The sequence below is a fragment of the Orycteropus afer genome, unplaced genomic scaffold (assembly GCF_000298275.1).
Source record: "Orycteropus afer afer isolate SDZICR_OR568_19922 unplaced genomic scaffold, OryAfe1.0 scaffold00330, whole genome shotgun sequence".
Classification (NCBI taxonomy): domain Eukaryota; kingdom Metazoa; phylum Chordata; class Mammalia; order Tubulidentata; family Orycteropodidae; genus Orycteropus; species Orycteropus afer.
Genome location: NW_006921917.1, coordinates 3,268,956 through 3,294,982, shown reverse-complemented (window position 1 = coordinate 3,294,982; position 26,027 = coordinate 3,268,956). Strand labels below are relative to the sequence as shown.

General features: G+C 54.4%; 5 protein-coding genes across 5 annotated transcripts in view; 1 reads left to right on the top strand and 4 right to left on the bottom strand.

Annotated features, from left to right (window-relative positions):
- Window positions 1-966, bottom strand: part of DLG4 (discs large MAGUK scaffold protein 4) — a 25,483-nt gene extending 24,517 nt beyond the window's left edge. The window contains exons 1-2 of the mRNA XM_042782470.1: window positions 873-966; window positions 626-666 (exon numbers count right to left, since the gene is read on the bottom strand). The gene's annotated coding sequence lies outside the window, so the exon portion shown is untranslated. The remainder of the gene's footprint in view (window positions 1-625; window positions 667-872) is intronic.
- A 1,335-nt stretch (window positions 967-2,301) lies between these two features.
- On the top strand, window positions 2,302-7,720 carry ACADVL (acyl-CoA dehydrogenase very long chain). Its single transcript, XM_007952308.2, has 20 exons — window positions 2,302-2,363; window positions 2,438-2,513; window positions 2,783-2,845; window positions 2,938-3,010; window positions 3,104-3,168; window positions 3,266-3,400; window positions 4,126-4,270; window positions 4,492-4,621; window positions 4,719-4,844; window positions 5,182-5,380; window positions 5,673-5,777; window positions 6,217-6,303; window positions 6,389-6,451; window positions 6,552-6,653; window positions 6,734-6,831; window positions 6,914-6,986; window positions 7,071-7,143; window positions 7,251-7,323; window positions 7,413-7,488; window positions 7,580-7,720. The coding sequence occupies exons 1-20, from the start codon at window positions 2,302-2,304 to the stop codon at window positions 7,718-7,720; spliced, it is 1,965 nt and encodes a 654-aa protein (XP_007950499.1).
- Window positions 7,721-8,516: 796 nt separating this feature from the next.
- On the bottom strand, window positions 8,517-17,063 carry DVL2 (dishevelled segment polarity protein 2). Its single transcript, XM_007952298.2, has 15 exons — window positions 16,870-17,063; window positions 13,842-13,911; window positions 13,386-13,531; window positions 13,149-13,258; window positions 12,886-13,021; window positions 12,209-12,299; window positions 11,993-12,062; window positions 11,757-11,896; window positions 11,582-11,658; window positions 10,567-10,634; window positions 10,252-10,380; window positions 10,044-10,175; window positions 9,736-9,915; window positions 9,086-9,304; window positions 8,517-8,965 (listed from the first exon to the last, which is right to left on the bottom strand). Exons 1-15 carry the CDS (start codon window positions 17,061-17,063, stop codon window positions 8,517-8,519), a joined length of 2,211 nt encoding a protein of 736 aa, XP_007950489.1.
- A 1,328-nt stretch (window positions 17,064-18,391) lies between these two features.
- On the bottom strand, window positions 18,392-22,036 carry PHF23 (PHD finger protein 23). The gene is made up of 5 exons (XM_007952297.2): window positions 22,003-22,036; window positions 20,413-20,444; window positions 20,165-20,257; window positions 18,712-19,552; window positions 18,392-18,606 (listed from the first exon to the last, which is right to left on the bottom strand). The coding sequence occupies exons 1-5, from the start codon at window positions 22,034-22,036 to the stop codon at window positions 18,392-18,394; spliced, it is 1,215 nt and encodes a 404-aa protein (XP_007950488.1).
- Window positions 22,037-23,617: 1,581 nt separating this feature from the next.
- On the bottom strand, window positions 23,618-25,112 carry LOC103206790 (GABA type A receptor-associated protein). The gene is made up of 4 exons (XM_007952296.2): window positions 25,023-25,112; window positions 24,388-24,466; window positions 24,144-24,262; window positions 23,618-23,683 (listed from the first exon to the last, which is right to left on the bottom strand). The coding sequence occupies exons 1-4, from the start codon at window positions 25,110-25,112 to the stop codon at window positions 23,618-23,620; spliced, it is 354 nt and encodes a 117-aa protein (XP_007950487.1).
- Between the last annotated feature and the right edge of the window lie 915 nt (window positions 25,113-26,027).

Genomic DNA, 26,027 nt, shown 5'->3' with positions numbered 1-26,027 from the left:
CGAGGAGGGAAAGGGAGAGAGGAGGAGAGAGGAAGCAGGGGGAGGGAGGGAGGGAGCGAAGAGCGAGAATGGGGGGGTGCCTTAGCAGAGTTAACTCCTTCGGTGCTGGCAGGAACCCGGATAATGGGAAAGGAGCTAGAAGCAGAAGCAGAGAGGCCCTGAGGCAAACATGGAGACTGACCAGCCACAAGCCAAGATAGCAGAGACAATGAGGAAGGATTTCATTTCGTAGGGAAGGAAGCACCCAGAGTTGGGCTGGGAGCACCCATGGTGGTTCACATACAGGAGGGAGGCCATGGTGGGTGTTAGGGAGTGAGAGAGGGGCTGGGAGGAGGAAATCCCTGGGGGTCTGGTTCTCCCTCAGGGTTCCCAGGAGGAAGATAACTACATCCTGAACTCTTTAGTGCCTGAAGTTGGAGCAGGCAGAGAAAAGGGGGATGCAAGAGGGAGAAGGGGCTACAGGATGGGAGTAAACACATCTTCAGTGTCCCCAAGCCCCTAGGCCACTGCCTCAGGATTTTTGCAACTGTGACTCCAAATTTCAATGTAATGTTAGCAATACTTTCCTCACCCCTCCAGCCCTGCCTGCTCCCTCAGGAAGCCAGGCACCCACTCCCTTCCTTACCTGACTCTCTGAGATGGAAACCTCATAATAGTCCAGGATGTCTGTCACAGAAAGAGGAATGAGTTATTCCCCTCCACCTGGGCTTCTCAAGCCACTTGTGCCATCATCTTGTTCCATGTAAGGCTGTCAACACTGTGGGGTGAGCCCTGCACGGGGCTCCCACCTGGCCCTGAAGTCCATGACAGCCTTCAGAGGTCCAAGTCAGTCCCTTTCACCTCTGTTCCCTCAGGATATTGGGTCTACTCACCCAACAAGGCCTGGAAGAGGTCACTGTGCAGCACTGTGAGGAGCGGGGGTGCCCACCGCAGTAGTGGAGGGGCCAGGAGCCAGAGAGCTGACCTGGGAGCTGGTGAAACGCATGTGAGGGAGGATTGGGACAAGGAAGAGACTAGCCCAGAGAGAGAGCCACGCAAACCCTCACTTCATCTCCCCCACCCTTTGCCCTTTCATCCCAGACCCCACAGAAATATTAGGGAGAAGCACCCCAGTCCACTCCCAGGCCTGCCCATAAGAACCCCTGTCTTTCACCTCTTGGTCTTTCCGACATCTCTCTTCTCTCACTTTAATCTCCTTAATCCTCCTAGACAGGAGCTGAGCTGCCTTCTCCCAACCCAATTTTAGCTGTTAGGTAGTCTCTGAACTGACCTGACTCACTGACACCACTACATCACCTGCTCTGACACCCTGACCTCCTCTCCCCCAAACCAGGCATAATTTAGCGACACTTTCCTGAGGGTCTGGGAAAGAGGATGTCCCCACAAGGCGGCTCCTGCAGCACGGAGGAAAAGAAGCCGAACCCAGGTTTGTCCTCTCTTGGGCCTGTCCCCAGTGGGAATCGTGGGAAGAGGGCTAAAATTATGAGGAACTTCTTGGGAGAAAGCATGGGAGAAAGGAGGGACTTGAGAACTCCCATAGTTCCTGTCAGGTGTGGGACAAATCTATCTGCCTAGAGGTCTAGGCTGGGCGCTATTGTCTCTGAAAGGAGCAGAGGGCAGAGAGAGAGAGATGAGTAGAAAGTGAGAGGTCCTGGGGGGGGGGGCAGTGAGCCCAAGGGGTCCTTTCTACTGTGACCTTTTAGGTATTTCAAGAGTTAGTTACACTTTTTAGGTCTGAAGAGGATATATAAGCTTGGAACACTCACACGCTGGTTGAGCCCCCCACCTACCATTTCCTAACCCTTTTGTTTTAATAGAAAGAAATGGATTTCGTGAAAGATCTTAAAGGGTCATCTTCCTCGCCTCTCTCTGCCTCAGGTGTTCATCATCAGTATAGTATCTGTCTTCCCACCTCTCCTTTCAAACTCCTCCTGGGAAGTCCTCCCTTTAGTCTACCCTCCATCTCTCTGGATGCAGCCGCCTACGCTCCTTCTTCTGTCCCATCCTATCCCATCACTCTTTCTGAGGGCTAGACTCTAGCTCGGACAGGCAGGATGAAAGAGGCTGGGGGATGCAAAGGACGGCTGGAACCGCTCCAGGTCAACCAGAATGCAGGGGTTTGGCTGTAGCTGCGGAACTACAATTTCCAGCATGCCTTGGGGCCCGGAAACACCACCCATCCACCTCCCGGTGCATTGTGGAGAATGAGTCAAGGGTGGGGGCACCGTGGACTCTGGGAGGCGGGACGAGAGCGCGAGGTCAGCCAGAACTCCAGACAGCGGCGGCTGGTGCAGCGCGGAGATGCAGGCGGCTAAGATGGCCCCGGGCGTGGGGCGACAGCTGTTGCGGTTGGGGGGCGGCAGGTCCGTGTCCATCAGGAGAGATGGGAGGCAGCGGTCCTGGGACTGGACCAGGACTGAACTCTCACTCCCCGCAGCTCGCGACCTAGCGCGCTCCTGGAGCGGCTCCGGCCCGGCCCGACCGATCGAGGCTATGTCAGTGGAGCCGCTCAGGTAAGTCACAGCAGCCCGGGGAGTGGGGTGTGAGAGTGGAAGCCCACCTCCTGGCCACCGGCAGGGGTCTCCCTCTTCGTCACCTTAACCTGCCTGCCCATTCTGGCACTGAAAGTAGGGCAAAGGGCAGGCCAGGGTGCTCTATGGTTGGAACTAGGGTAAAGGTCGTGTCGCAGGATCTGCCCTCCCATACACTAAGCTGGTACACATGTTCCTCTAGGCACACCGAAGTCTCCCTCCCCATCCTCATTAACCATTTATGTCTCCAGGCCGCCGTAGACAAGTCAGATTCTCTCTCTGATGCCTCTGCCAAGGAAAGCCAGGCCAAAGTGGTATGTGGCTCCCAAGTCAGGAGGAGCTGAGGTGGGGTAGACACTCCCCCCGACCCCAGCCACCTCCCTGAATTCGCCTTCTCCCTGCCCAGGAATCTAAGTCCTTTGCTGTGGGGATGTTTAAGGGCCAGCTCACTACCGATCAGGTGTTCCCATACCCGTCTGGTAAGGGCAGGAGTCATCAAAGCTGGGTGGAGGCAGGGCTGCTTCCCCGTCCTCCGGCTGCTGCCTTACCAGTCTGGCTTTGACGTCCCACAGTGCTCAGCGAGGAGCAGACTCAGTTTCTCAAAGAACTGGTGGGACCCGTGTCCCGTTTCTTTGAGGTAAGGAATGATTGAGGCTGGAGAGTTGAGGGCTGAGGACTGGGTTAAGGTTTGAAGGGCATAAAGAGCCTGGATGTGGGGTCCTGTGCCTTCCCAGGAGGTGAATGATCCTGCCAAGAATGACACTATGGAGCAGGTGGAGGAGACCACCTTAAAGGGCCTCAAAGAGCTGGGGGCCTTTGGTCTGCAAGTGCCCAGTGAGCTGGGTGGTGTGGGCCTCTGCAACACTCAGGTGAGAGGAACCCCTCAGTCACTCTCTGGGACCCCAGTCCAGGGCTTTGTTCATTATTGGGCCAAGGTCTCTGCCAAGTAACTGCTGGGCCTGTGAGATGTTGATGCGACCCCTTGTTAGGTTTCTGAGGCAGTTACACTACGAAAGTAGATTGCTCAATCTTCCTTCCAAGGAGTGGCTGGTGGCTTTGAACCGCCAACCTCCTGGTTAGCAGTCAAATGCCTTAGGCACTGTGCCACCAGACCTCCCCTCCCTACTGTATACACACTTTAAGACCCACTACTGCCAACACAATGGAACTGCTACCCCATAGGGTTTCCAAGGCTATAAATTTTTACAGAAGCAGACTGCCATGTCTTATCTCTCACAGAGTGACTGGTGGGTTTAAACTGCAGAACTTTCAGCAAGCAGCTGAGCACTTTAACCGCTGTGCCACCAGGGCTCCTAATGAACACATACATACCCACAAAAACCAAGAAATTAGATGCTGTCCCCTAGAGCCAAGGACCTAACCCTGGCCCCCAAGCCCTAATGAATCTCTGAGGTGGAGACCTCCCACCAGTAGCTGGGACAGACAGCATCCTCAACTGCGCCCTCTCCTTGGGCCTCTTCCTCTCTCCACACTCTGTGGAAATGGCCCAGGCCAGGCCTGGCTCTATTCTATGCTCCTGCCAAGGCAGGTCCCCAGACAGCCATTTACAGCCAGTTGCCTGCTTCCCCTGCAGTACGCCCGCTTGGTGGAGATCGTGGGCATGCATGACCTCGCTGTGGGCATCACCCTGGGGGCCCATCAGAGCATCGGTTTCAAAGGCATCCTGCTCTTTGGCACGAAGGCCCAGAAAGAAAAATACCTCCCTAAACTGGCATCTGGTGAGGCAGCCCTGGAGATAGGGAGTGGGGGGGTGTTCTGGGCTTGGCACAAATTAAGCTGGTTGGCACTTAGATGACCCGGACATGATGGCTGGGGGATTCTGGGGCAGCTCACAGTGTGCTGGTGGGGGAATGCGCAGGGCCCAGAGGTGTTAATGGGGAGCTGCTGGGGGAATGTGAAGCCCGTCAGGACTCACGTAAGAGAGCTCTCTGCCCAACAGGGGAGACTATGGCTGCCTTCTGTCTTACTGAGCCCTCCAGTGGGTCAGATGCTGCCTCCATCCGAACCTCGGCTGTGCCCAGCCCCTGTGGAAAATACTACACCCTCAACGGAAGCAAGCTCTGGATCAGGCAATCTTCCTCCTGTCTCCTCCTCCATCTCGCCTCATTCCAGGCCCCACTGTTCCCAGTCCTTCTTGCCCTGACTGCCCCCCTCATTCCTCCACAGTAACGGTGGCCTGGCAGAAATCTTCACAGTCTTTGCCAAAACACCAGTTAAAGATGCATCCACGGGCGCCGTGAAAGAGAAGATCACAGCTTTTGTTGTGGAGAGGAGCTTTGGGGGTGTTACCCAGTGAGTTTTGGAGGAAGAGGCAGAGCCTACAGACAGCAATACTGGGCTCTGGGGCACACGGTTATTACATGTCATCACTGGTGAGGGGAGGGGTACAAAAAAACAAAGCAGTAAGCACGTTCTGGTTGGGGCTAATATGTATGAAACAGATCTCAAGCTTAGCTCTTTAAAACTGAGCCAAGCCCATGGTGAAGCATGGTGGGACCGTGATTTGTACACCTCTTGTAGTCTGGGAGTGTATCGTTCCTCCTTGGTTCATAAGGGACGAAGGGCAGTTTTTTCTCCTGGTGGCAACTTGTTCAACACACTTCTGCTTCTCTATCCCACCCTGTTACAGTGGGCCCCCTGAGAAGAAGATGGGCATCAAGGCCTCAAATACAGCAGAGGTGTACTTTGATGGGGTGCGGGTGCCCTCAGAGAACGTGCTGGGCGAAGTAGGGGGTGGCTTCAAGGTCGCCATGCACATTCTCAACAATGGAAGGTTTGGCATGGCCGCAGCCCTTGCAGGCACAATGAAGGGCATCATTGCTAAGGCTGTAAGTACCCTGCCAGGCTCCTCTTATTACCATTGCTGTCAAGTCAGTTCCAATGCCTGTCAACCCTATGGTTAGCCTAAATCTGAGCCACACTGCTCCCTTTCCGTGCGTCCTCATTCCCTTGCAGGCACTCCCTCCATCAGAAAACCTCTCCCCACAGTAGCTTCTGACCTGCTAGCTTAGGCCTCCAGCCAGCCAGGCCTGACTCCGTGGCTTTGGCCAAAGCCCATCCCTCCAGTCTCTCTCCTAGGAGACTGCGGAACCACCATGTGACCTGTGCGCCCTCTTCCAGGTGGATCATGCTACTAACCGAACCCAGTTTGGGGAAAAAATTCACAACTTTGGGGTGATCCAGGAGAAGTTGGCCCGGATGGCTATGCTGCAGTATGTGACTGAGGTGAGGGCCGCTCCACCCTACCTGGAGCCCGGTGCCCTTCTGACCAGTTGTGTCAGACTACAACCCCCAGCAGCACCTGGGGCAGTGGGTCTCCAGCTTCACACCAATGCCCTAGGGGATGCGGAGAGGCATAGTCAGCTCAGCTTCTGTAGAAAAGGGGTGCTATTCTGCTGAGGTGCTTCCCAGAGGTTCCAAAAGTTAATTCTACCCCCACCCCACCCCTTATTTCTTGACCCCTTTGAAGAAGTCATATGCCTGAAGAGCCTTGATGAACTGACTCGGGACTAATGACTTAGATGTGCACGACACGTAGCATTAGGTGACTGTGTGGGCCTCGTGGAGCTTGGTCAGAGTTAATCTTGGAGATTGAGGGTATCAGGTTGGGTCTGGTGCAACTCTTTTCAATTTCCCTTCCTATGCCCTGATCACACAACCTCAGTCTATGGCTTACATGGTGAGTGCCAACATGGACCAGGGATCCAAGGACTTCCAGATAGAGGCCGCCATCAGCAAAATCTTTGGCTCGGTGAGGTCAGAGGTTATGTTGGGAGGGAGTGTCCAGTTTAGGAGCTTGGCTCCCAAATCAATCTCATCTGCTCCTCTGTCCTTAGGAGGCTGCCTGGGAGGTGACAGACGAGTGCATCCAAATCATGGGGGGCATGGGCTTTATGAAGGTACGTGGGGGTCCTCTGCATGGAGTAGCCTCGGTGAGCCAGGTAGAGCTGGTTGAGCTCGGTTCAGCAGGGGCTTATAAGCTGTCGTCCCCAATGGTAGGAGCCTGGGATAGAGCGCGTGCTACGTGATCTTCGTATCTTCCGGATCTTTGAGGGGACAAATGACATTCTCCGGCTATTCGTGGCTCTGCAAGGCTGTATGGTAAGGGGCGGAGAATTGTGAAGACATGGTGAGGAAGACAGTGAGTCCTGACTATTGCAATGGACCCTCCTCTCCCACAGGACAAAGGAAAGGAACTCTCTGGGCTTGGCAACGCTCTGAAGAATCCTTTTGGGAATGCTGGCCTCCTGCTAGGAGAGGCAGGCAAACAGCTGAGGAGGTAAGGTTAGAGGTAGGAGACTCAGACCAGGAAAGGGCAGGGTGGTATGTGGCAACTAACCTGTCATTCTCTCCTCCTCCAGGCGGGCAGGGCTGGGCACTGGCCTGAGTTTCAGTGGAATTATCCACCCCGAGTTGAGTCGGAGTGGCGACCTGGTAAGCGGCCAGGGGTAGAGGGACCCCCGAGTCAAGGATGACGGGAGGACCCCTCTGAGCCCGTGCCCCCTTCAATCTCCTCAGGCAGTGAAGGCTCTGGAGCAGTTCGCCACTGTTGTGGAGGCCAAACTGATAAAACATAAGAAGGGGATTGTCAGTGAGTGAGCTCTACTCCATCCCCATCCCCATCCCCTTCTACCCACCCCCTCAGATTAACACTCCCCTCCCCCCCTCCCACTCTATCCCATCCCATCTACCTGACAGAGGAGCAGTTTCTGCTGCAGCGCCTGGCAAACAGTGCCATTGACCTCTATGCCATGGTGGTGGTTCTCTCCAGGTGAGCAGCAGTATGGAAGCCTGAGCCGCAGGGGCATCCTGGGCCAGGATCACAACATACAACTTTGTTTCCCTTCTACTTCCCACCAGGGCCTCAAGAGCACTGAGCGAGGGCAGTCCCACAGCCCAGCATGAGAAAATGCTCTGTGACAGCTGGTGTATTGAAGTGAGACTCGTGGTTACCTAGCGCAGATGGGGAACGGGGTGGGGAGGGGGGCTTGAGGCACACCTTGACCTCCCTCTTCTCCCCCTCATAGGCTGCAACCCGGATCCGGGAGAACATGGCCGCCCTGCATTCGGACCCCCAGCAGCAGGAGCTCTTCCGCAACTTCAAAAGTATCTCCCAGGCCTTGGTGGAGCAGGGTGGGGTGGTCACCAGCAACCCCCTCGGCTTCTAAGCACTCCTACTCAGGGCCTGGCCCACTTTTGTGCCTTCTCTCAAGCCGAAGCCCAGACCCTCTCCCTCCAGGCCCTGGTCCTGCCTTGAAGGGGGCCTCCTGTCCCCAGGACTGTGCCTACTCTGAAGGGATACTAACTGCCTCACAAATAAATGTTCTGATAAGTCACGCTTTGCTAGTTTTCTTTCCCTTGGTTACCTGCCTCCCTCCCCAAGAAAGGAACCAGCGGCAGTGGGCAGTTTGCCTCTATTGCTTTATTTGGTGTTTTATACAAGTGACTAAAATAAATAGAGTAACAAAGGCAGCTACGTGAGCCCCAAATACCAAATACCCCAGCTTCCTTCGACCGCTGTCTGGGGTGACCAGCCCCCTTCCTCCTCCCAGGGTACCACTGACCACCCACGGCCCCACACAAAGCAGAGCTGACTGGGTGACTGGAATAGGAGGTCACATTTCAGGGTTAGAAGAGGGGCTCAAGAGACAGGGAGATTCTTCATATAAAAGAGAAAATGTCTATAAAAAATACTCCAAAAAGTGTAAGAAAGTCTATTTTCATCTTCAAAAAAGCTTATTAAAAAAAGTAATAAAGCTAAAAATAACCAAAGGTCCCTTGTACACCCCCAACTCGAGGGAGGAACCAGGCACTGCTGGTAAAAGTCACAGTGGCAACAGCCTCACAGCAGGCAGCAGCCACCAGGCTGAGCCAGGGCCACTGGAGGCTTTGTGAGCAAGTGATTGACAGAACACCAATCACAGCAGGAGCACCAAGTGGAGACTGGAGGCCCCACTGGAGGGTCTACATCACATCCACAAAGAACTCACTCGGGTTGCCCATGGCCATGTGGAAGCTTTGGCGGCTGGCTGTCAGCTCAGGGGGCACAGAGCCCAAATCTCTGATAGGAGGTGCCCCTGGGGGCTGCACTGCTGGGGGGACAGGGGGTGGGGGGGGAGGCATCATGACCACCATCATGGGATTATAGGGGAGGGCCATGCCTGGGGGTGGTCCATAGGGATGGAGACCTGGGTGAGCTCGAAGATTGGGGGCACCCCCTGACGAGCCCCTGGACGGGGGAGGACCCCCATCACCAGCCCCGCCAGGTTCCCCGCCCCGTCGAAGGCTGCTCCCCCGGCTGGAGGGCTCAGACTCACTGCCGCTGCCGGATTTGGACTCGGGGGCCCGCTCCTCAGGCCTCCCTGTGCGCCCTGCCCCCCCATCGCTTCGTGTTGACCCACTGCTCCGGCTCCCTGTGGGGGTAGAGGGGTGGGCAGCTGATCCCTAGCCCAGGGTCCCTGGGCCTCCCCAACCCTGCTCCATCCTCTTTGCCCCCTCAGACCCTGGCTGTACAATCTCTGGGGGCGACTTACCCTCACTGTGCTGGCTGCTGGCACTGCCTCCACCATAGGTGTAGGACGAAAGCTCATGGTAGGGTGGGGGCTGAGGGCTGTATGGGTGAGGGGCTGGGTACTGGTAGGAGAAGGTGGGCAGCAGGGGCCACGGGGTAGCCCCAGGCAGAGGAGCCAGGGTGTCTTGGTCCGATGCCCCGCTGGAACCATCGTTATCATTCAAGGACAAATTCACTAGGTCTGAAAAGGAAGAGATTAAGAAGCCACTGCTTCATGAGGCCAGGATCTGAAGCCTGAATGAAGAGAAAGTAGGCACCATTTCCCCAAAACCACCCGTGATGGGGGTCAACACAGATGATCTGAGGGTCTCTGACAGGAAATTCCCCCACTGCCACCATCAAGGAGGAGCAAAGCCAGTGCCTCAAGCCCACAAGCTTTTATGTAACTAAGAAGTTCCCTTTCTCCCACAGACAAGGCCCTGAACCAGGTGCCTGGCCTGCCCTGCTAGCAGCGCTTGGTGGATTTCAGCTCCACTGCCTCCCTGGCCAGTGACACGGGCTGCACCACTGGGCACAGTGGCTCTGGCTGCCGTTTCTGGGCTGGGTTGGGGATTGAAAAGGCCAGACAAGGCAGCCAAAGGCCCTCTCCTGGGCATGGGGCAGGGGACTCACAACTCTCACAGCCACCACTGAGGTCTCCAAAGACATAGTAGCACTGCTCAGAGAAGGTGATCTTGTTGACGGTGTGCCGGATGAGGCCCGCCTTGAGCAGTCCACTGGCATACTTGCGGGCCTCCCGCCGCTCAGGAAAGCCCTCCACATGATGGTAGAGCCAGTCAACCACGTCCGAGCCTGGATGCCCAGAGAGAAAACAGCTTCAGGTTCTCCTCCCTGACTCCTACCCTTGCCCCTCTGGTGCCCTTCCCAGTTCTGGGCTCCTCCTCCCCTTCCCACACCACCTGGCCAGAGCTCCACCGTACCCAGAAAGGCATTTGGGATAGTGATCTTGAGCCACATGCGGTCCCGAACTTCCAGCCCTGACTCTGGGGCTGCCATGGCCTTGGTTACAGATGCCATGTCGGTATGGATGGAGAGACCCCGGCCTTCACAGCCTGCCAGAGGACACAAGGGGGCTTCAGGGGTAGGGCCCACACCCAGAGGGGTGGACAAGGTGAAGTGGGGTCTCACCATCAGGCAGAGAGGATCCAGACGTAATGGTGCTCATGGATGAGGAGCCTGGATAGGCTGGGAAGGTGCCAGTCAGCGCAGCAGAGTGGGAGACCCAGGCAGCAGGGTCAATTGGCTGGATAGGCTCGTCTGGGACAGGCAAAGCCACCAAGATGATCATCCCCAGTCCTAGGAAGCCAGCCCTGTCGCTCCCTCAGACCTATCCTACCTGTCCTGACCCTCCTCCATCTACCTCCCATCCCTCCGAGCCCCAGCCCAGCCTCCCGGCCTTACCCTATCCTCTCAGCTTAAGGCCCCTCCCCAAGCATCACTCACTTCGAGGGAGTGTGAAATAGGCCTGTGGAGAGGGATCCCAACACTTGGCCACGGTCAGCACAATGGGGCTGTGGGGAAGAAGAAAAGGCCAATCGGGGAAAGGAGAATTGTTGTTGCTGTTGTGTGCCACTGAATCCATTCTGATGCATAGTTACCCTACAGAACGGAGTGCAACTGCCCCATAGGGTTCTCTGGTGGCATAGTGCCTAAGACATCTGACTGCTAACCAGAAGGCTGGCGGTTCAGACCCACCAGCCACTCCTCGGAAGGAAAGTTGGGCAATCTACTTCCATGGTGATATTGCCTTGGAAACCTAAAGAGGAGTCGCTACGAGTCGAGTCCAACTCCACAGCAGTGAGTTTGGTTGTTGGTTTACAGAGTTTCCATGGAAGCAGATCATCACATCTTTCTCCCGAACAGCCAATGGTGGATTCAAACTGCTGACCTATCAGCAGCCCAGTGCTTAACGATTGTGCCACCAGGGCTCCTAAGGAGGTGAAGACGGGCAGAAAGAGGCCTCAGGAGGGTGAGACCTGGGATGAAAATGGGTTTGGGGACAAAAAGAGGAAACAAAGAATAAGCACATACACAGCTGGGCCAGAGGGGTGGGTGGTAGGTTCCACAATGCAGACACCTCAATGGCACAGACAACTCTCACAGAGACACTGCTAGGGGAACAAGTGCACACACTGTACAGCACAGGAATCCAAAAGACAGATAAAACTGAACTGGGTTGTTCAAGGACACAAGTAACTATTTCCATTGTTACGGGAACGACAAAGAAGCCAGCAGAGTGGCTACCTCCAGAGGGCGCAAGGAGCTGGGAGCAGGAAGGGACCCTTGGAATACAGGCAATCCATTTTGTGATCTACGCACAGCCACGTGGGCATCTACTCTGTAAGTACTCATATGCTACACAGAGTCCTGTCTTTTACAATTTTTTATGATTGCAAAACAGAAGGGCAACGGGGCAGATAGGGAGGCCTTGGGGGTTGAGCACATCCCAGGGGCTCACCCCGGCTTGTGTACGATGTCCCTCAGTACCCGCACAGCATCATCATTGCTCATGTTCTCAAAGTTCATGTCATTCACCTAAAAGTGAGGCAAGTGTGTCAAAGGCAGGGTCAGGGCTGGTGGGCTGGCCTAGAGCCCCTGCCCAGGTCAGCACTGGGGGCCCCACCGCAACATACCTGTAAAAGCATGTCTCCAGGTTCGATGCGCCCATCGGCTGCCACGGCCCCGCCCTTCATGATGGAGCCAATGTAGATGCCACCATCTCCCCGCTCATTGCTCTGGCCCACAATGGAGATGCCCAGGAAGTTGTACTTTTCTGTGGAGAGAGTCCATGTGATGAGGGGAAGCCCCAAACCCATGCTCCCCAGAAAGCCAGGTCCTCTCTACCCTTCAGCCAAGGCTCCCTCCATACCCATGTTGAGTGTGACTGTGATGATGTTCAGGGACATTGTGGAGTCAGTGACGCTGCTGAAAGATGAGGTCTGTGGTGAGAAAAGGGGAAGAAGCTGGAATACCCTTCGACAATCCAGGGAGAAGCCCTAGGGTTCTGTCTGTGCCCGAGTAATCCTAAACCAAGGCCGTGCCCTCAATTTCTCAATTCCCGGTCCTCCCACAGGGACCCTCTTACCCTCTCCAGACGGGGCGGCCGCTGTTTCCTCCGCCGCCGGTGGCGCTTGAGGAGGCGGGAAGCACTGCTCTGCTCGGTGGAGCTGCTGAACCTGACGGGACGAGGGCAACACGTGATGGTTAACTTCCTGTGTCAACTCGGGGAGGCTATGCTTCCCAGTGATTCGGCCAAACACTAGACTACCTGCTGTTCTATAAGAAAACGTAATGTGACGTATTACGGGGTAATTACCTTCCATAACGCGATCCATCAGTTAAAAGAGAAGTTCCTAGGAATATAGTCTGCCTCTAGACTTCAGATACTTTGGCAAACTTGCTCTCTCCACTCTGTAGTCTTTCCACCAGCCTGCCACCTGCCCTATTGATTGTGGACTTGCCAGCAATCCCTCATAATCCCATGAGTGTTCACTCTGTCACTAGACCTACAGACTTGCCAGTCCTACACAACTGTGAGCTAATCCCGTAAAATACATTAATCTCTCCCCCTTTCTTTCTATGTATACACAAAGACACACTGTCCATAAATATATCTCAAGGTTCTGTTTCTCTAGAGAATGCTGACCAAAACAAGAGTACTCAAGGCAGAAGTGGTCAGGGGGCCAAAAGAAAGAGAGCATTGTCTAGAAGGAGGGAAGAAAGAGGGCTGGAAGCCCTGGCGAGAGGCCTATGGAGCCGTACCTGCTCATGGTGTCATCCTCGTCAGAGTCCCCCAGGCTGGTGCTCTCCAGCTCACTGGTCATCAGAGTGGAGGAACTCTCGTACCCAGCCAGGTGGCGCTCCAGCCTTGAGGGGCCGCTGGGCCTGTGGCCCCCACCTTAGCACGAACGGGAATCTCAGGAACCAGGCCACATGCTGCCTTCCCCCACCGACCGAGGCCCAGGTTTGCTGCACCACTTCCCACTCCCACTCTGCCCAGCCTCCAGGGCCTGGCCCCTCACCGCCGCCATGCTCACTGCTGTCTCTCCTTCGAGGCCGCTCCCGCCTCAGTGACACAACTGATTCTGTTTCTGTCTCCGGCTCCAGGTTTTCACGGCTGCTGGAGACGTTAGGGCTGGATGGGCAAAGATGGTTTCCACCCGTCAGTGGGACAGGGCTCCCAATCTTCCACTTCCCCTCCTAAGGGGCTTGCATTCCCACCTCACCTCCTTTCCCTGGACGCAAGAATGCCAAGAACTCACTGGAAAGATGGAGGCCTGGAGTCCCCAATGCCACTGGTCCTCTCTGGGGGCAAAGGGGGCAGTGGTGGGGGCGGAGGCACCAGTTCTGTGCCAGGCTCGTGGGCTGGGGGGGCCACCTCAGGCTGCGAGTTATCTGATGACACTAGCTGGAAGGGTGCAAACGATACAAAATGGCTCAATCAGGAGGTTGGGCATACATGATGACTATTAGGGAAAGGATTAGAAAACGGTATAGCGTCTGAAAGAACCTGGAGAAGAGGCCAAAAAGGCAGTAGCAAGCAGGAGAGACTCCAGAAGGAATAGGCGGAGGGACTCTAGCCAGTTCTCCAAAACAGCAGGAAGGCAGAGCCCAGGGCCTTTGCAAGTGGGCAAGGGCAGGTCTGCAGAAAAAGACTGAGCCTTCGTGGAACTCGGCAACACAGAAGGCACTGGGTCCTCAGAGCCAGGGCCCCTTACCCAGGACACCACCCTTCCATTGAAGCAGGGAAGGCGGGCATTGTCGTCAGAAATTTCTTCCTTCACCACCCTGCCGAGAGACGAGATAAATAAAGGTTGGTGAAAGGGAACTAATTCCCAACTCCCTACCATTTCAAAGTCTCTGCCATTGTCCCATCCAGCTCAAAAGTGTTGGCTTTCTCTCTAGTCCAAGTTTTATTCTCTTACAGTGAACCAGCTCCCTCCCACCCATAAGAACTCTCCAAATTCAATTCCCTTTCCTAATGTTTCCTTCTCTTCCCAGCTCATCCTCAGGGGCTTAATGCTGCTCCAAAGACTTCCCTGAGTCTGATTTAAACCTCTCCATCCAATTTCCAAGGCCATCCTCTGGTCACCCCGTTGTTGTTATTTGCTGTCGAGTTGGACCTGACTCATGGCGACCCTTCCTTCGGTTTCCGAGGTGGTATCACTACAGAAGTAGATTGCCCAGCCTTCCCTCTGAGGAGTGGCTGGTGGGTTTGAACCACTAGCCCTCTAGTTAGCAGTCAAGTGCCTTAGACACTACGCTACCAGAGCTCCTAGCTGGTCAAAATATGTATTTAATCTCAGGAGCCTGGCTTGTAGATCTATCCCTATTCCTTTCACACCTTCCCAAAAAAGGCTTTGGTCCTCACCTACATCTCCTCTACTCATACTCTCCTTTAGTTTTCTCTAGCTTGCTTCCAGAGATCTGTCCAAATGTACTATCTTCATCTATGTGAAAACGCCCAATAGACCAAAGACTAGTACTGCGCTAGGCCGAACACCCGAGGAGGAGGGAAGCCCATCTTCTGATGCCCTGTGCCTCATCTGACACCGCACTCTGCCCAAAGCAATCTGTTCCAGATGGAAGTATCTACCTGGCAGATCCCAAAGCCCAGTCTTGTCAGTACTTCCTTGGGTTCCTTACGGTGAACTTGCCCTTCTCGACCCCCGTATCAAATCATTAAAGTCTATCCTGATAAACAGCATGTCCTGACTATGCAGCATGATACTTGGCATTTAGTAGGAAAAAGCAAGTATCTGCTGACTAAATGAATAACATATGTACCATGAGACTCTCTACTCTGGGTCCTCCTTTCTCATACATACAACCTTACCCCTAAATTAGGATATCCTGTCTTTGCTTATTATGATTCTGGGAACCTAGACAAATGCCAACTCAATCCATTTGCTGTCAGAGTGACCTGGTCCATATCAACACAGCTCAGTCACTACCAAATAGTGTTATTTCCTTCCCAACTTACCCAGTCTCAGTATAACCCAACCTAATCTAAGACAAGTTATTCTGTATCACCATAACCTAGTATATAGACTGAACCAAAAAACCAAACTCACTGACATCGAGTTAATACAGACCCATAGCAAACCCACTGCGTTTGTTTCCAAGGATATACATCTTTACAGAAGTAGATTACCCCATCTTCCTTCCACACAAAGGCTGCAAATGCCTTATCCATTACACCACCATAGCTCCTTAGTTTATGGACTAACTGAAAAAAAAAAAGACTCACTGCCATCAAATCAGATCCGACTCACAGCAACCTCTCCTTGGGCTTCCGATGCAGTATCACTACGGAAGTAGATTGCCCCATCTTCCTTCTGAGGAGTGGCTGGTGGGTCTGAACCGCCACTCTTCTGGTGAGCAGTCAAATGCCTTAGGCACTATGCTACCAGAGCTCCTAGTTCATGGACCAGTCAGCCCCAATACTAACTACCACTCACTGAATATCATGGGCCATGCACCTGATAATTAAATATTTTACTCCACCTCATACATGAGGAAACCTAGGCACGAACATTCAATAAATTACCCAAGATTACACTACTGACAAACTGAAGAACACTGACTTAAATTCAAAGTAACTCCCAAGAGGAAAGTACCACTCTCCTAATGTCAATCTGTTGCTCTACATAGCAGTCACGCTGTCCCAACCTAATCCTCAGAAGAACTGAGGGTGAGGAAGAGAGGCTCAGTCTCAAAGGCTGTGCACACAAAAGAATTTACTTTGCATTATTTATAGTCCCAGTCCAGCCCAGGATAATCCAAAATGTTCCCAATTACCCCAGGATAGCTCCATCTATTCTGGCAAAGCCTAGAACATGGCCACACGCAGCTGTCTGTACCAATATAGACTAAAATATCCCAATAAGGCTGTCTATACTACTACACACCCCCAACAGTCCTGTCTGCTCCGGTGCTGTGACCCAGTAAAACCACGTTTGCCCCAACAGAAACTAGATCAACCAGTACAATGTCTGCCCCGGTAGAAATCAGAACGGCCTAAGTCCCATCAGGACAGCCTACTCTACTTCAGGACAGCCTAGAACATCCCAATACAGTACTGTCTGTATTACTGAACACTGTAACGTCCAATCCCTGAAGGACACCATGCTTGATAAAAGGTCACTGAAAAAGAAGACCCTCAACAAGATGGACTGACATAGTGACTGCAACAACTGGCTCAAATACACCCACAGCTGTGAGGATGGCACAGGACCCAAAATACTTTGTTCTGTTACAGTGACACTATGAGTTGGAATCAACTCCCCAGTACCTAACAACAAAACGTCCAACACAGCCCTGTCCGCTCCAGCACAGGCCTGAAGCCCAAAGTTGCACCAAGACAGTCCAATCTACATCAGGAGATGTCTGTGTGCTACTAAACTGCTCAGAATGTACTTGACCAACACAGGGCAGACCTACCTGGCTCAGGCCAGTCCCGAATATCTCCATACAAACCAGTGTGCCCCGATCTGTTTCAGTACAGCCTAATCTTCTCTAATCTGGTTTAGGATAGGCCAGTCTGTCCTATAGCTCCGTGTACCTCAGTCTCCCCAAGCATAATCTTGTCGGTCCCCAAAGAGTCAATCTACTACCCCCAGCATAGTATAATCTGCTCCATTACGGACCAGAAAAATTCGAGTATGCGCCAGAATAGACTGGTACCCCTCAAAATCGCCCAATCCAATCCAGCACAGCCCGCATCAGTCTAGGCCTCGCGCTCACCCGAAATCCTGATCCATAGACTTGAAAAAGTACTTAGCTCCCGCGGGCCGCTGCAGGACGCTCTTGAAATCGCCGAGGGTGATGCGCTCGGCGGGGACAGGGATCTTCACCAGGTAGGGAGTCTCCTCCTCATCGAGGTGGTAAATCACCTTGGTCTCCCCGACACCACCGACCCCCGCACCACTGCCCGCCATGGTTTCGCCCGCGCGCTCCCTTGCTCTGCCGCCCACCCAAAGGGGCTAATCACCCCCAACGCGCCTGCGCACACTCGCACACTGACGTGCGAGTGGCGGACAGGACCGGACCAGTCCGCGAGATGTGCCCAAGGGAAGAGGATGGTGGTGGTCAGCGAGGCAGCAGGGCAGAGGGCGGGGATGGGACGTGGGGCGCGACCCGAAGCCGCGGACTCCGCCGCGCGCCACCACCTCCGCCTCCGACGACGTGAGCGCCTTCCAGTGCCCCGCCCATCTCTCCCCACGTCACGTGGCCCAACTCGGCCCACCTAGTACCGTCCCTCCATCACGTGACCCCCTCCCAATCACGTGACACGGCCCCGCCTTGTGCCCCCACGTGATCGCTGCCTCCAGCAACGGTCTCCCAACCCTCAACGGCCCCGCCCCCAAAGGTGTCCCCACCCGCGTCCTCCGAGCACCCAGACAGAAGCACAGGGAGCAACCTGTCCCCACCAAGGTGGCGAGTTTGAGGCAACTCTGATCTGCTAGAGCGTTGCCTGTGGGGGTGAGGGCAGGACTTGTAATTATGGGGATCTTAGGCTAGTAGTATAGCGGGGTGGGGCAGCACCAAGAGGCCTGAGCATCCTGGGGTAGGAGAGGCCCAGAGCAGAGGCATTTCCAGCTGGGGCTCTGAGGTGTTCGCCCCCAGCATTTCCAAAGCCTCCCTCCCAAGCAGGACAGTTAAGGGCTATAAACACAACAGAGCCCACTCCGCTTTATTTACAACACAGAGGTCGTCTGTACAAACAGCTAGCTGGTATTATTAAAAACAAGAGAAACGTCACCTTTCTGCTTTCCTTTATCCCTCCGCCAGGCCTAGCTCTGGTACTCCACCTTTGAGCTGCCATGCCCAAAAGGGGAAGTTCAAAATTAAAAATACAACCGGTGTATAAGAAAATAAATGAGTGAGATAGGAAAAGAAACATGAGGGAGGGGAGTGCTATATTTACACTAGAGTTTTATAGACTCTATTAAAATTCCATCCCAATTCCAACCCTGGCCCAGAAAGTGAGGGATGGCAGGTCCAAGGGGCAGGGATTTTGTGTCTAGGGACCCAGACAGCCTCCCACCCCCAACTGCAGTGGGTCCAAGTTCAAGTCCAGAGGTTGGCGGGGGAGGAGAGTGGGGATGATAGGAACATGAGACACTCATTTCCACGAAAGTCTCCCTTGGGAATTTCTGCCTTGAAGTGGGACAGCGTCCAAGCTCCAGGAGCTGGGCGGAGGACCCTGAGGCTCTATTCCCAAGTCATGTTGTCATTCGGAAGTTCCAGCCTGGCGTTGGAGATGTCAAGGCTCTCCAGATTTGGGAGGGCCTCCTAACCGCCGGGCCTCTGGCCGAAGTTCCTTGCATTTCTGGCAGTAAAAGAAGTCAGGGACATTGGTCTTCTTGATCTTAGCGCAGGAAAGGTGGATCCACGTCCTACACAGGCTGCACTCAATCATGGGCCGCCCTGCAAAGGGCTTTCGGCAATAACACGTGATCAGATCCCATGAGTCATCACCTGGGAAAAAGGAGACTGGTTTGATATTCTGTCTGAGCTCTTGAGTCCACAGCACCCCCAACCCCAATCTCCCAGCTGCCCTCGAGCAGCCCTCAACCTCCTCACCTGATTCTACCATGATGTCCTCATCCATGACCCGCATCTCGCCTTCACTGGAGCTGGCGTCTCCATCTTGGCTTGTCTCAGTGCTGCCCACCTCCTTGCTTTCACTGTCAGTGGGAGGGGCTCCTTCAGGGGGGCCTGTGATAGGGGGCCTAGGAGCCTCAGGAGGTGTTGGGAGCACAGGAGCTGGGGCTTCACCCCCTATCACTGCTGCCATCCCCTCCTCTTCCTCCTCCTCCTCGTCCTCCTCCTCCTCCTCTTCAGAATCTGTATCACTGGGAAGTGCCCGGGGAAGCCCAGGAGGTGGAAGTCTATCCCCCCGCTCGGCCTTTTTCAACTTCCGTTTCTTGCTCTTCTTGATTCGAGACCTCTTTTCCCCATCACCAGGGGCTGGCCGAGGCCTCCGCAGTACCCCAAAGCCAGCACCCCCTCCTGGCCCCAATTTTCGGTTCTTTCGGTCCTTCTTTCGAGGAGGCTGGGTGAGGTCTCCCTGGGAAAGGGGCACTGACGTGAGAGCAGTAGGGGGCCGGGAAGCGTGTGTCAGGGATGTGGGAGACAGGGGAGATGCTACTTTGGAGCCATCCAAATCAAAGAGAGAGTCCTTGAGCTTCATCTTCTCAAGCAGGGTGGCACTGTCAGGGGCTTGTAGGCGAGAGAAAGTGGACCTTGGGGGTCCTGGCTGGGTAGGACCTGATTGAGCCGCCCTTCTCTTGGATGACTTCGCTTTCTTAACAAAGGTCTGGATGGTTCGGAGATCTGACGGGGCTGAGTCCCAGCCATCACTGTCTGCTGCACTCTCACCTCGCAATGGAGAGCTGGAGCCAGAGGCTGGCCAGTCACTTTCCTTAAAAGCAAAGACACCAGGGTCAGCTGGGGGTCCAGTGGCGTTATTGGCCCTTCCAGAAATCCGGCCTGAAAATCAAGGACCAAATCTACGCCCAAAATATCCTGTCCCATCCAGCACATCTTATTATACTCAGAATATTTATCCACAACCCAATTCCTATCAGCATTCGTTCTTGAGCACTTCCATGTTACCTCTGCCCTTAAATTCTAACCATCTGTCCTCCTGCCCTGGCCCAGGGCCTTTGGAACACTGAATCCCACAGACCAGAGGCACCTTTCTTCAGCTGTTTCTGTACAGCCTCATTTCTTACCATTTTCTGCTCCCTGAATTTTATCCAGAAGCACCTTCCACTAACAGTACCCCAAAACAATTCCAAATTCTTGACAAATAACCCAAGAGCCCCTCCTTCTAGCATTGCTACCCCAGCCACCTATCCCTACTATCTCCCCCGAAGATAGTCTTCCCAATAGTCCTCAAGTTGCCAATTTTCCAGGTTTTACACATAAACTAATTACCCCCCCCCCCAAAAAAAAACCTAATATAGCTTCTTTTGCTCAATGGCCTCTCAAGAGTCCTAGGACACCAGCCTCAAACCAGTTCTGTCCCTACCTCTTTGCTAGACGGGATATAACCAGCATAAGCCAAAACAAAACTGCAGAATTTGTTGAAATCCTCTATTGTTCTCCGCCGTTTCTCTGGTGGCTGAAAGGAAGGAAAAATGGGTCACACTGAGGCCAGGTACTGGAGTTTTAAGAGGGGCATTTCCAAAGGCATAGTCCCTGGAATGGGAAAGCTGAAAAGAGGCATGGGGGTTGAGGAACTGAGATACTGAGCTTCAAAGATAAAAGAAAACTCACCTGAGTCTCTGGCTTAAGGGTCGGAGGTGGATCTGTGAAAGCGATAAAAGCTGAGTTCAGACACAGGGAAGTCCACGTTAAAATGCCCACCTTCAAACCTTAGAGATCCCAAACCCCCTCCTCTCTCAGCTCCTTCAACCAGCCAGTAGGCCCCCAGCTGTACTGGATCCGCCCCTGCTCCCCTCCCGTCCTACGAGGGGCGGAGCCTACGCTCGGGGCCCTCCCAGGCCTCGCTAAAGCGCACCCCTTCCCCCCACCGGAGGCCTTGCTGCCCCCGGCAACTCAAGGTTTCTCTCGACTTCACTCTACTCAGACCTCTTAACGCCTGACCCGCCACACCGCTTCTCCGGCCGAGCCCGGGCCGCCACCCGCCCTCGTCCTTCACAACGCGCCCAATGGCCCGAGTTCCTACCCGGCCGCGACCTACTGCTCCGGGCTCTCTAGGACCTCACACGACACCCACTGGCCCCCAGGGTCCAGAATGACCACGCTGAACCGCTCCCCGCCCTCCGGCCCCTTCTACTCGAGCACGAGGCCCGGCGCGCCCCTCACCCCTACCCAAAACACACACGAACATACATTCCACGCTACTTCGCGTCCGGGACGGCCCAACGAGCTATAACCCGGACGCGGCCCCACCTGCCCTCCCCCCATACCGCGCTCCCCACAATTTCGCCGTCCCTCCGCCCCCATCCGGGGCTTTGGCCCCTCCCCGTCTCGAGCTCCTCGGGTTCCCCGCCGGGCCCCCGGGCCCAGTTCCGAGCTCTCTCCGGCCGCCCTCCCTCCGCCCCCATACTCACCAAGTCACTAAGCTACGGACCCCTAAACTCCAGCCCCCCCGCAACCAGTGACTCTCTTCCTCCACAGAAAACCCCACCACTGCCGCCCCCCTCACCCTCCGAAACTCCCAGGCTCTAACCCTCACCGACCAATTTCCCCTCCTGCGACTCGCCGGTCTTAACCCCTCTCTGGCCCTTGCAACTACCCAGCTCTCCTCGTTTCCCGGCCCTCTTCACAACTACCTTCGGTACAGGTCCCCTTTCCACAGACAATAACCTGACCCCCCTTTTCCCCCCACAACTACCTGCCCAACCCTCCAGCAATCTACCCGGCTATCTCTGGCGGCAACTACCGGGAGCTCGGGAGCCACCACCACAAACTCCCCCCACCCCGGGGAACTACCGCGCCCCTTACTCAGCTATCACGTCCTCCCTTGCCCAACAACTCTCGGCCCCCACATTCCCCCAACCTCCTAGCTCTGGCGCCCTAACCTGCCGAAGGCCCTTTTGGTCCCTAACCCCCGAGGCTCCCGGTTTCCAGCTCCCACCTCCCATCGCTCTACCCCCCCCAGCGCGCACACACACACACACACACACACACACTCAGCCTTGGATCTCCAACTATCCCCAGCCCAGGCTCCCATTCCTCTTTCTCCAAGGTCTCAACTCGTCGCTCTTCACCCCAGGGCCAGGCCCCCGACCCCCTCCCCGCGCTCTCCCGCTGGACTCCGGGGCTCGACCTCCAAGTTTGCCAATTTATTCCTCGCCCGCCCCCCGCCGGCTCAGCGATCTGTGCCGGTCGAGAGCTCACCTTCGGGACTGGGCTCCGCCATGGCTTCCAGCATCGCCCCCTCCCCTTCTCCCGGTCCGGCGCCCCCTCCCCTGAGCCGGGGATCCCGGTGCCGCCTCCGGTGTTCGGTGCTTCTACTGACTCGCTCCACGGAGGTGTCTGCCTCAGTTCAGTTGTGAATTGAGTCCGCTAGCCGTTGCCGCTGCCGCCACCTCCCTCTACCACTGCCTCCCGCACTCCCGGACCGGCCCCCTCCCCCCGCGCCGCCGGCCGCCTGCTCCCTCCTCCTCCTCCTCTCCCTCCCCTTCTCTCCTCCCTCCCTCCGCCGGCGCCGATGCGCAAGGCACCAAGGGACTTGTAGTCGGCTCTAAGGTCGAGGAAAGGGGACTGCATAAACCTTACGGACTGCAGTTCCCAGAAAACCACGGATTTGCGCAAGAGCACTAAGCCGCTCCTCCCCCACCGGGGAGTGGCGGTGGCGGAGAGATTGAGAGCGAGAAGGGAGAGCGGAAGAGCGCGCGAAGACTCCTGGGAAATGTAGGCTGGGCCGGACCAGCAAACAAGAGGAAGAAGGGGTTAGAACTCTCGGCCACCATACAGGTTCATTCTGAATCTTCTTTCCTCCGAGGGACAGCCCCATATCCGGCCAGGCGGAGAAGAGGTTGCTGGGAAATGAAGTTCTCTTTAACAATAATAGCTCCGTCTCCCCGTCAACTCCCTCCCTGACCCCACTGCAGTGGATCCCACAAGACTGCACAAAGTCTGGCTAGGTTACAAGCAACTGAGGACAGAGTTCTTTTACTAGCTTCCACTCAAGAAAATCTCTTCGATAATCCAGAAGATTATAACAAACTTGCATGTGGTTAGCTACAGCAGGTGCTTTCAAACTTTCTTCACAAGAACCCACAGTAAAAAGTGTAATTTCCACCATACCCAATACATATACATATAGAAAACGTAAGTTTCATAAAATGACAAGAGTATTCCATCCTATTACGTATCATAACAAACGCACTTTTCTATGCAGATAAGAAAAGGACATCAATAGAATAAACCCAAATACATTTCTACCCGTCCAGCCTGTCCTCATTTCTCCTTCCCCACCGCTGAAGCCACTGACGCCTGAATAGAGTAGGAAATGAGGAAAGGGAAAAAAAAACAACAAACAAACAGGGGGCAACACAAGGCAAAAATCAATTCAGCTTGGTGGTTTCCTCTTTATTGATGTGCCTCCTACCTTCTCCCCAACAATTTCAGTCCCTTCCATCTACCCCCAAAATAGAAGGTAGTGAAAGGGATTGTTGGGGTTCTGAGCCCCCTGGGTAATTAGAAAGGGAACAGAAACCAAAACAATCACTGGATATGAGATTGACAACCAAGAAGAAGTCTGAAGCAGAGTGGGAAAGATGGCAGAGAAAGAAGAAGAAGAAAAGAAAGAACAGGTACTAAGGGCCATCTCCACCGTTACCCCTCCTGGTAGGAGGAGCTGGAGAGAAAGCCTCAATCATTAAGTAGTGCGGGTCCTGAAGAAAAATGGTGTTTGAGCCTGATGAAGGAGGGGCAGGTCAAGAAAGGGGGGCCGCCTTTCTCTTTGTAGAACGGGACCCCCCCACACACAACCTCAGGGGCAGCAGCTTCACAGACCGTAGACACTTTCATCACTGTAGGCAATGTACAGAAAGAAGTCTTCTTCGTGGTGTTCCTGGGGTGAAAGCAGAAAATGACGGTGCTAAAGCACTGAGGCTTCAGTTACTTGAACCACCCGTAGCCCAGACACAGTCTTCAAAATTCAATCCTTCTGAAGACCTCAAAAACTAGCGTCTTACTCCCCCTTGGTGGCTTCAGGCCTTGACAGCCAAGCAGTACTATTCCTAGCAGCAGTCCTGAGCAAAAGATCTCAAGCTGTTTTCTGCTGCCTTGGAATAGGGAGGGAGACTAGGAAAAAGTTGGACCAAAACAGTTCTGCAGCTCACTGTTATCTCCCTTCCCTGTACTTCCACTGTCCTGTACAAACCTCCAATCCAGGACTATCTTGCACTCTTAAGGTCAAAACTAAAACTGAAGGCTAAGCAAGCCCAAGAACTGCTAACCTAAAAATTTCCTCCTGTCAAGTTCTTCCAAAACTCCTGTTCAACGTCTCCATTACTTCCTGGTCACCATACCTGGTACAGCTGACCCATTGTGGCACTGGTGGGTGGAATGACATTGTTGACAAAGAAAAACAAGGCATCTTCAGCTCGGAGATGAATTCGCTTCCGGATCAAGAAGTAGAACTGACCAACTGCCAAAGATACAAGGTCACAGATGTTCTCAGAGTAACAGCTCCTACCTATGTGGAGCCTTCCCCCACTGAGGCTTCACTCCCCCTGGCAAGAAGCAAACATGGGTATTGGGTCAGGTCCCCACCTGTGAGATCAGAAGGCACCAGGTATTTCTTTTTGTCCAGATCTCCTATCCGAGCTTTGGGAGCCTTCTCTACTATCACCTGATAAAGGGAAGATAAAATTAGGAGTTGTTAGGTATAAAGCCCTGCAGCTCAGAGAACAATATTCCTAGCACCCAAACCTCCCCTAGACTCATTTGTCTTTGTCTGTGCATATGCAATGCAGCACCGAGTCTAGGAATCCTGATGTTACTGACTCCAGTTCAATTAAACATCTCAAATCTCTAAATACAGCAACATCATAAACAGCTACGATATTAATCAGACTGCGATGACTCGTCTTGGTCGATTAGAGCTTCAACTTCGTAAGCATAGCTAGATGAGAGGATGACCGTGAGAAGCTCCGACTGTCAAACTCCCTAGAGCCACCATTCACACGAATCCCACGATCTCTCTCTCCCACCCACATCTCCACACCCCCAGCTCGACCGCCACCTCACTCCTTTCAGCCCCGGCCCTAGGGACAGCAATTTCTGGCTCATTCCCGACCCCGCCAAAGCCTGCAGCCAGATACGCGCGTTGCCCGCCCAAGACCCAAAGCCCAGACGGTGGCGTCAGCGTCAGCGCCCGCGCCCTGGGCCCTGGCTACTGTCCTTACCGGGACCCGGTCCGGGTATTTCTTTCGGATCTTCTCGCCCTCAGAGCGGCGCTTCTCGAACGGATGCTCCTCTTTATACACGAACTTCATCCTCCCGGAGACCGGGCTGGACCGGGATGGGCTGAGGGAACCCGGGGGGGCCGGGACGGGGGGCGGCGGCGACGGAGGCGACTCGCGGGCGGATACAGCGGAGCGATTCCCAGGACTTGCGCCACTTCCCTATTCACCAACCCCGCCCCCGACCATCAGGGGCCGCCCCACTTACTGAAACACGCCACTAGCGCAGCGGCCCTACCGCCACAGGCGTAGCACCACCCACGCCCCCTCCAACACACACAGACACACACACGCCATCGGCGTAATCGCTTTGGAATCAATTTGTGGGCTACGCAAGCGACGTAGGGAAGATGGTTGGCTCCTGTTACTGTCGAAAATAACTGAAAATTCCTTTCCCGACCTTTCCCCATGAAGCCGGGGATGAAAAGGAGATGGTAATCATAATGAGATTTGGTTTTCCAAAAACTCTTTGTAATTAATGTAGAGAAAATAAGGAAATAATGTAATTACAAGGAGACCTATTCACGAAACATGTTGGTACGCTGAAAGCGGCCGTTGACACCAAAACAAAGTAGTACCCAAGTGGAGAAGGTGGTGTCCAGAAATAAGAGAGAGCAAAAGTGAACTATGGACTTTGAGAGACAGAAAAAAACGCCTAGATCCCAGGAATGAGTGCACTAAGGCAGGCCAGAGAGGTCCAAAAGATAGGGACTACGTCAGCGCGGAGGAACACCTCAGCTCTGTACAAAAATCATGTGATCGCAGAGAAGGGCGGAGCGTCACGTGGCGGGTGCGCGGAAGTAGAGCCGGCTTCGGGAGGCGGACGCTGGGGAGGTGGTGCCGGCCAAGCTGGAGCCAGGAGTGGGACCTAACCCGGGTCATTCGTTGGGGGAGAGCAGAGGCTTTAAGGCACTAGCCTCTTAGGTTAGCACCCCGCTTATCAGTCAC

What these genes read in the sequence shown, in the direction of transcription:
- ACADVL (XM_007952308.2), top strand. Translation starts at nt 2,302, where the DNA reads ATGCAGGCGGCTAAGATGGCCCCGGGCGTGGGGCGACAGCTGTTGCGG. An exon ending in AGCTTTGGGGGTGTTACCCA is followed by an intron (nt 4,845 to 5,181) that starts GTGAGTTTTGGA and finishes ACCCTGTTACAG; the next exon opens with TGGGCCCCCTGAGAAGAAGA. An exon ending in TGAGTCGGAGTGGCGACCTG is followed by an intron (nt 6,987 to 7,070) that starts GTAAGCGGCCAG and finishes CAATCTCCTCAG; the next exon opens with GCAGTGAAGGCTCTGGAGCA.
- DVL2 (XM_007952298.2), bottom strand. Translation starts at nt 17,063, where the DNA reads ATGGCGGGCAGTGGTGCGGGGGTCGGTGGTGTCGGGGAGACCAAGGTG. An exon ending in GGCCGCCCCGTCTGGAGAGG is followed by an intron (nt 12,063 to 12,208) that starts GTAAGAGGGTCC and finishes TTCTCACCACAG; the next exon opens with ACCTCATCTTTCAGCAGCGT. An exon ending in CTGGAGACATGCTTTTACAG is followed by an intron (nt 11,659 to 11,756) that starts GTATGTTGCGGT and finishes CCTCACTTTTAG; the next exon opens with GTGAATGACATGAACTTTGA.
- PHF23 (XM_007952297.2), bottom strand. Translation starts at nt 22,036, where the DNA reads ATGCTGGAAGCCATGGCGGAGCCCAGTCCCGAAG. An exon ending in GGCGGAGCCCAGTCCCGAAG is followed by an intron (nt 20,445 to 22,002) that starts GTGAGCTCTCGA and finishes TCGCTTTCACAG; the next exon opens with ATCCACCTCCGACCCTTAAG. An exon ending in CCCTTAAGCCAGAGACTCAG is followed by an intron (nt 20,258 to 20,412) that starts GTGAGTTTTCTT and finishes CCTTCCTTTCAG; the next exon opens with CCACCAGAGAAACGGCGGAG.
- LOC103206790 (XM_007952296.2), bottom strand. Translation starts at nt 25,112, where the DNA reads ATGAAGTTCGTGTATAAAGAGGAGCATCCGTTCGAGAAGCGCCGCTCT. An exon ending in GGTGCCTTCTGATCTCACAG is followed by an intron (nt 24,263 to 24,387) that starts GTGGGGACCTGA and finishes TATCTTTGGCAG; the next exon opens with TTGGTCAGTTCTACTTCTTG. An exon ending in CAATGGGTCAGCTGTACCAG is followed by an intron (nt 23,684 to 24,143) that starts GTATGGTGACCA and finishes CTTTCACCCCAG; the next exon opens with GAACACCACGAAGAAGACTT.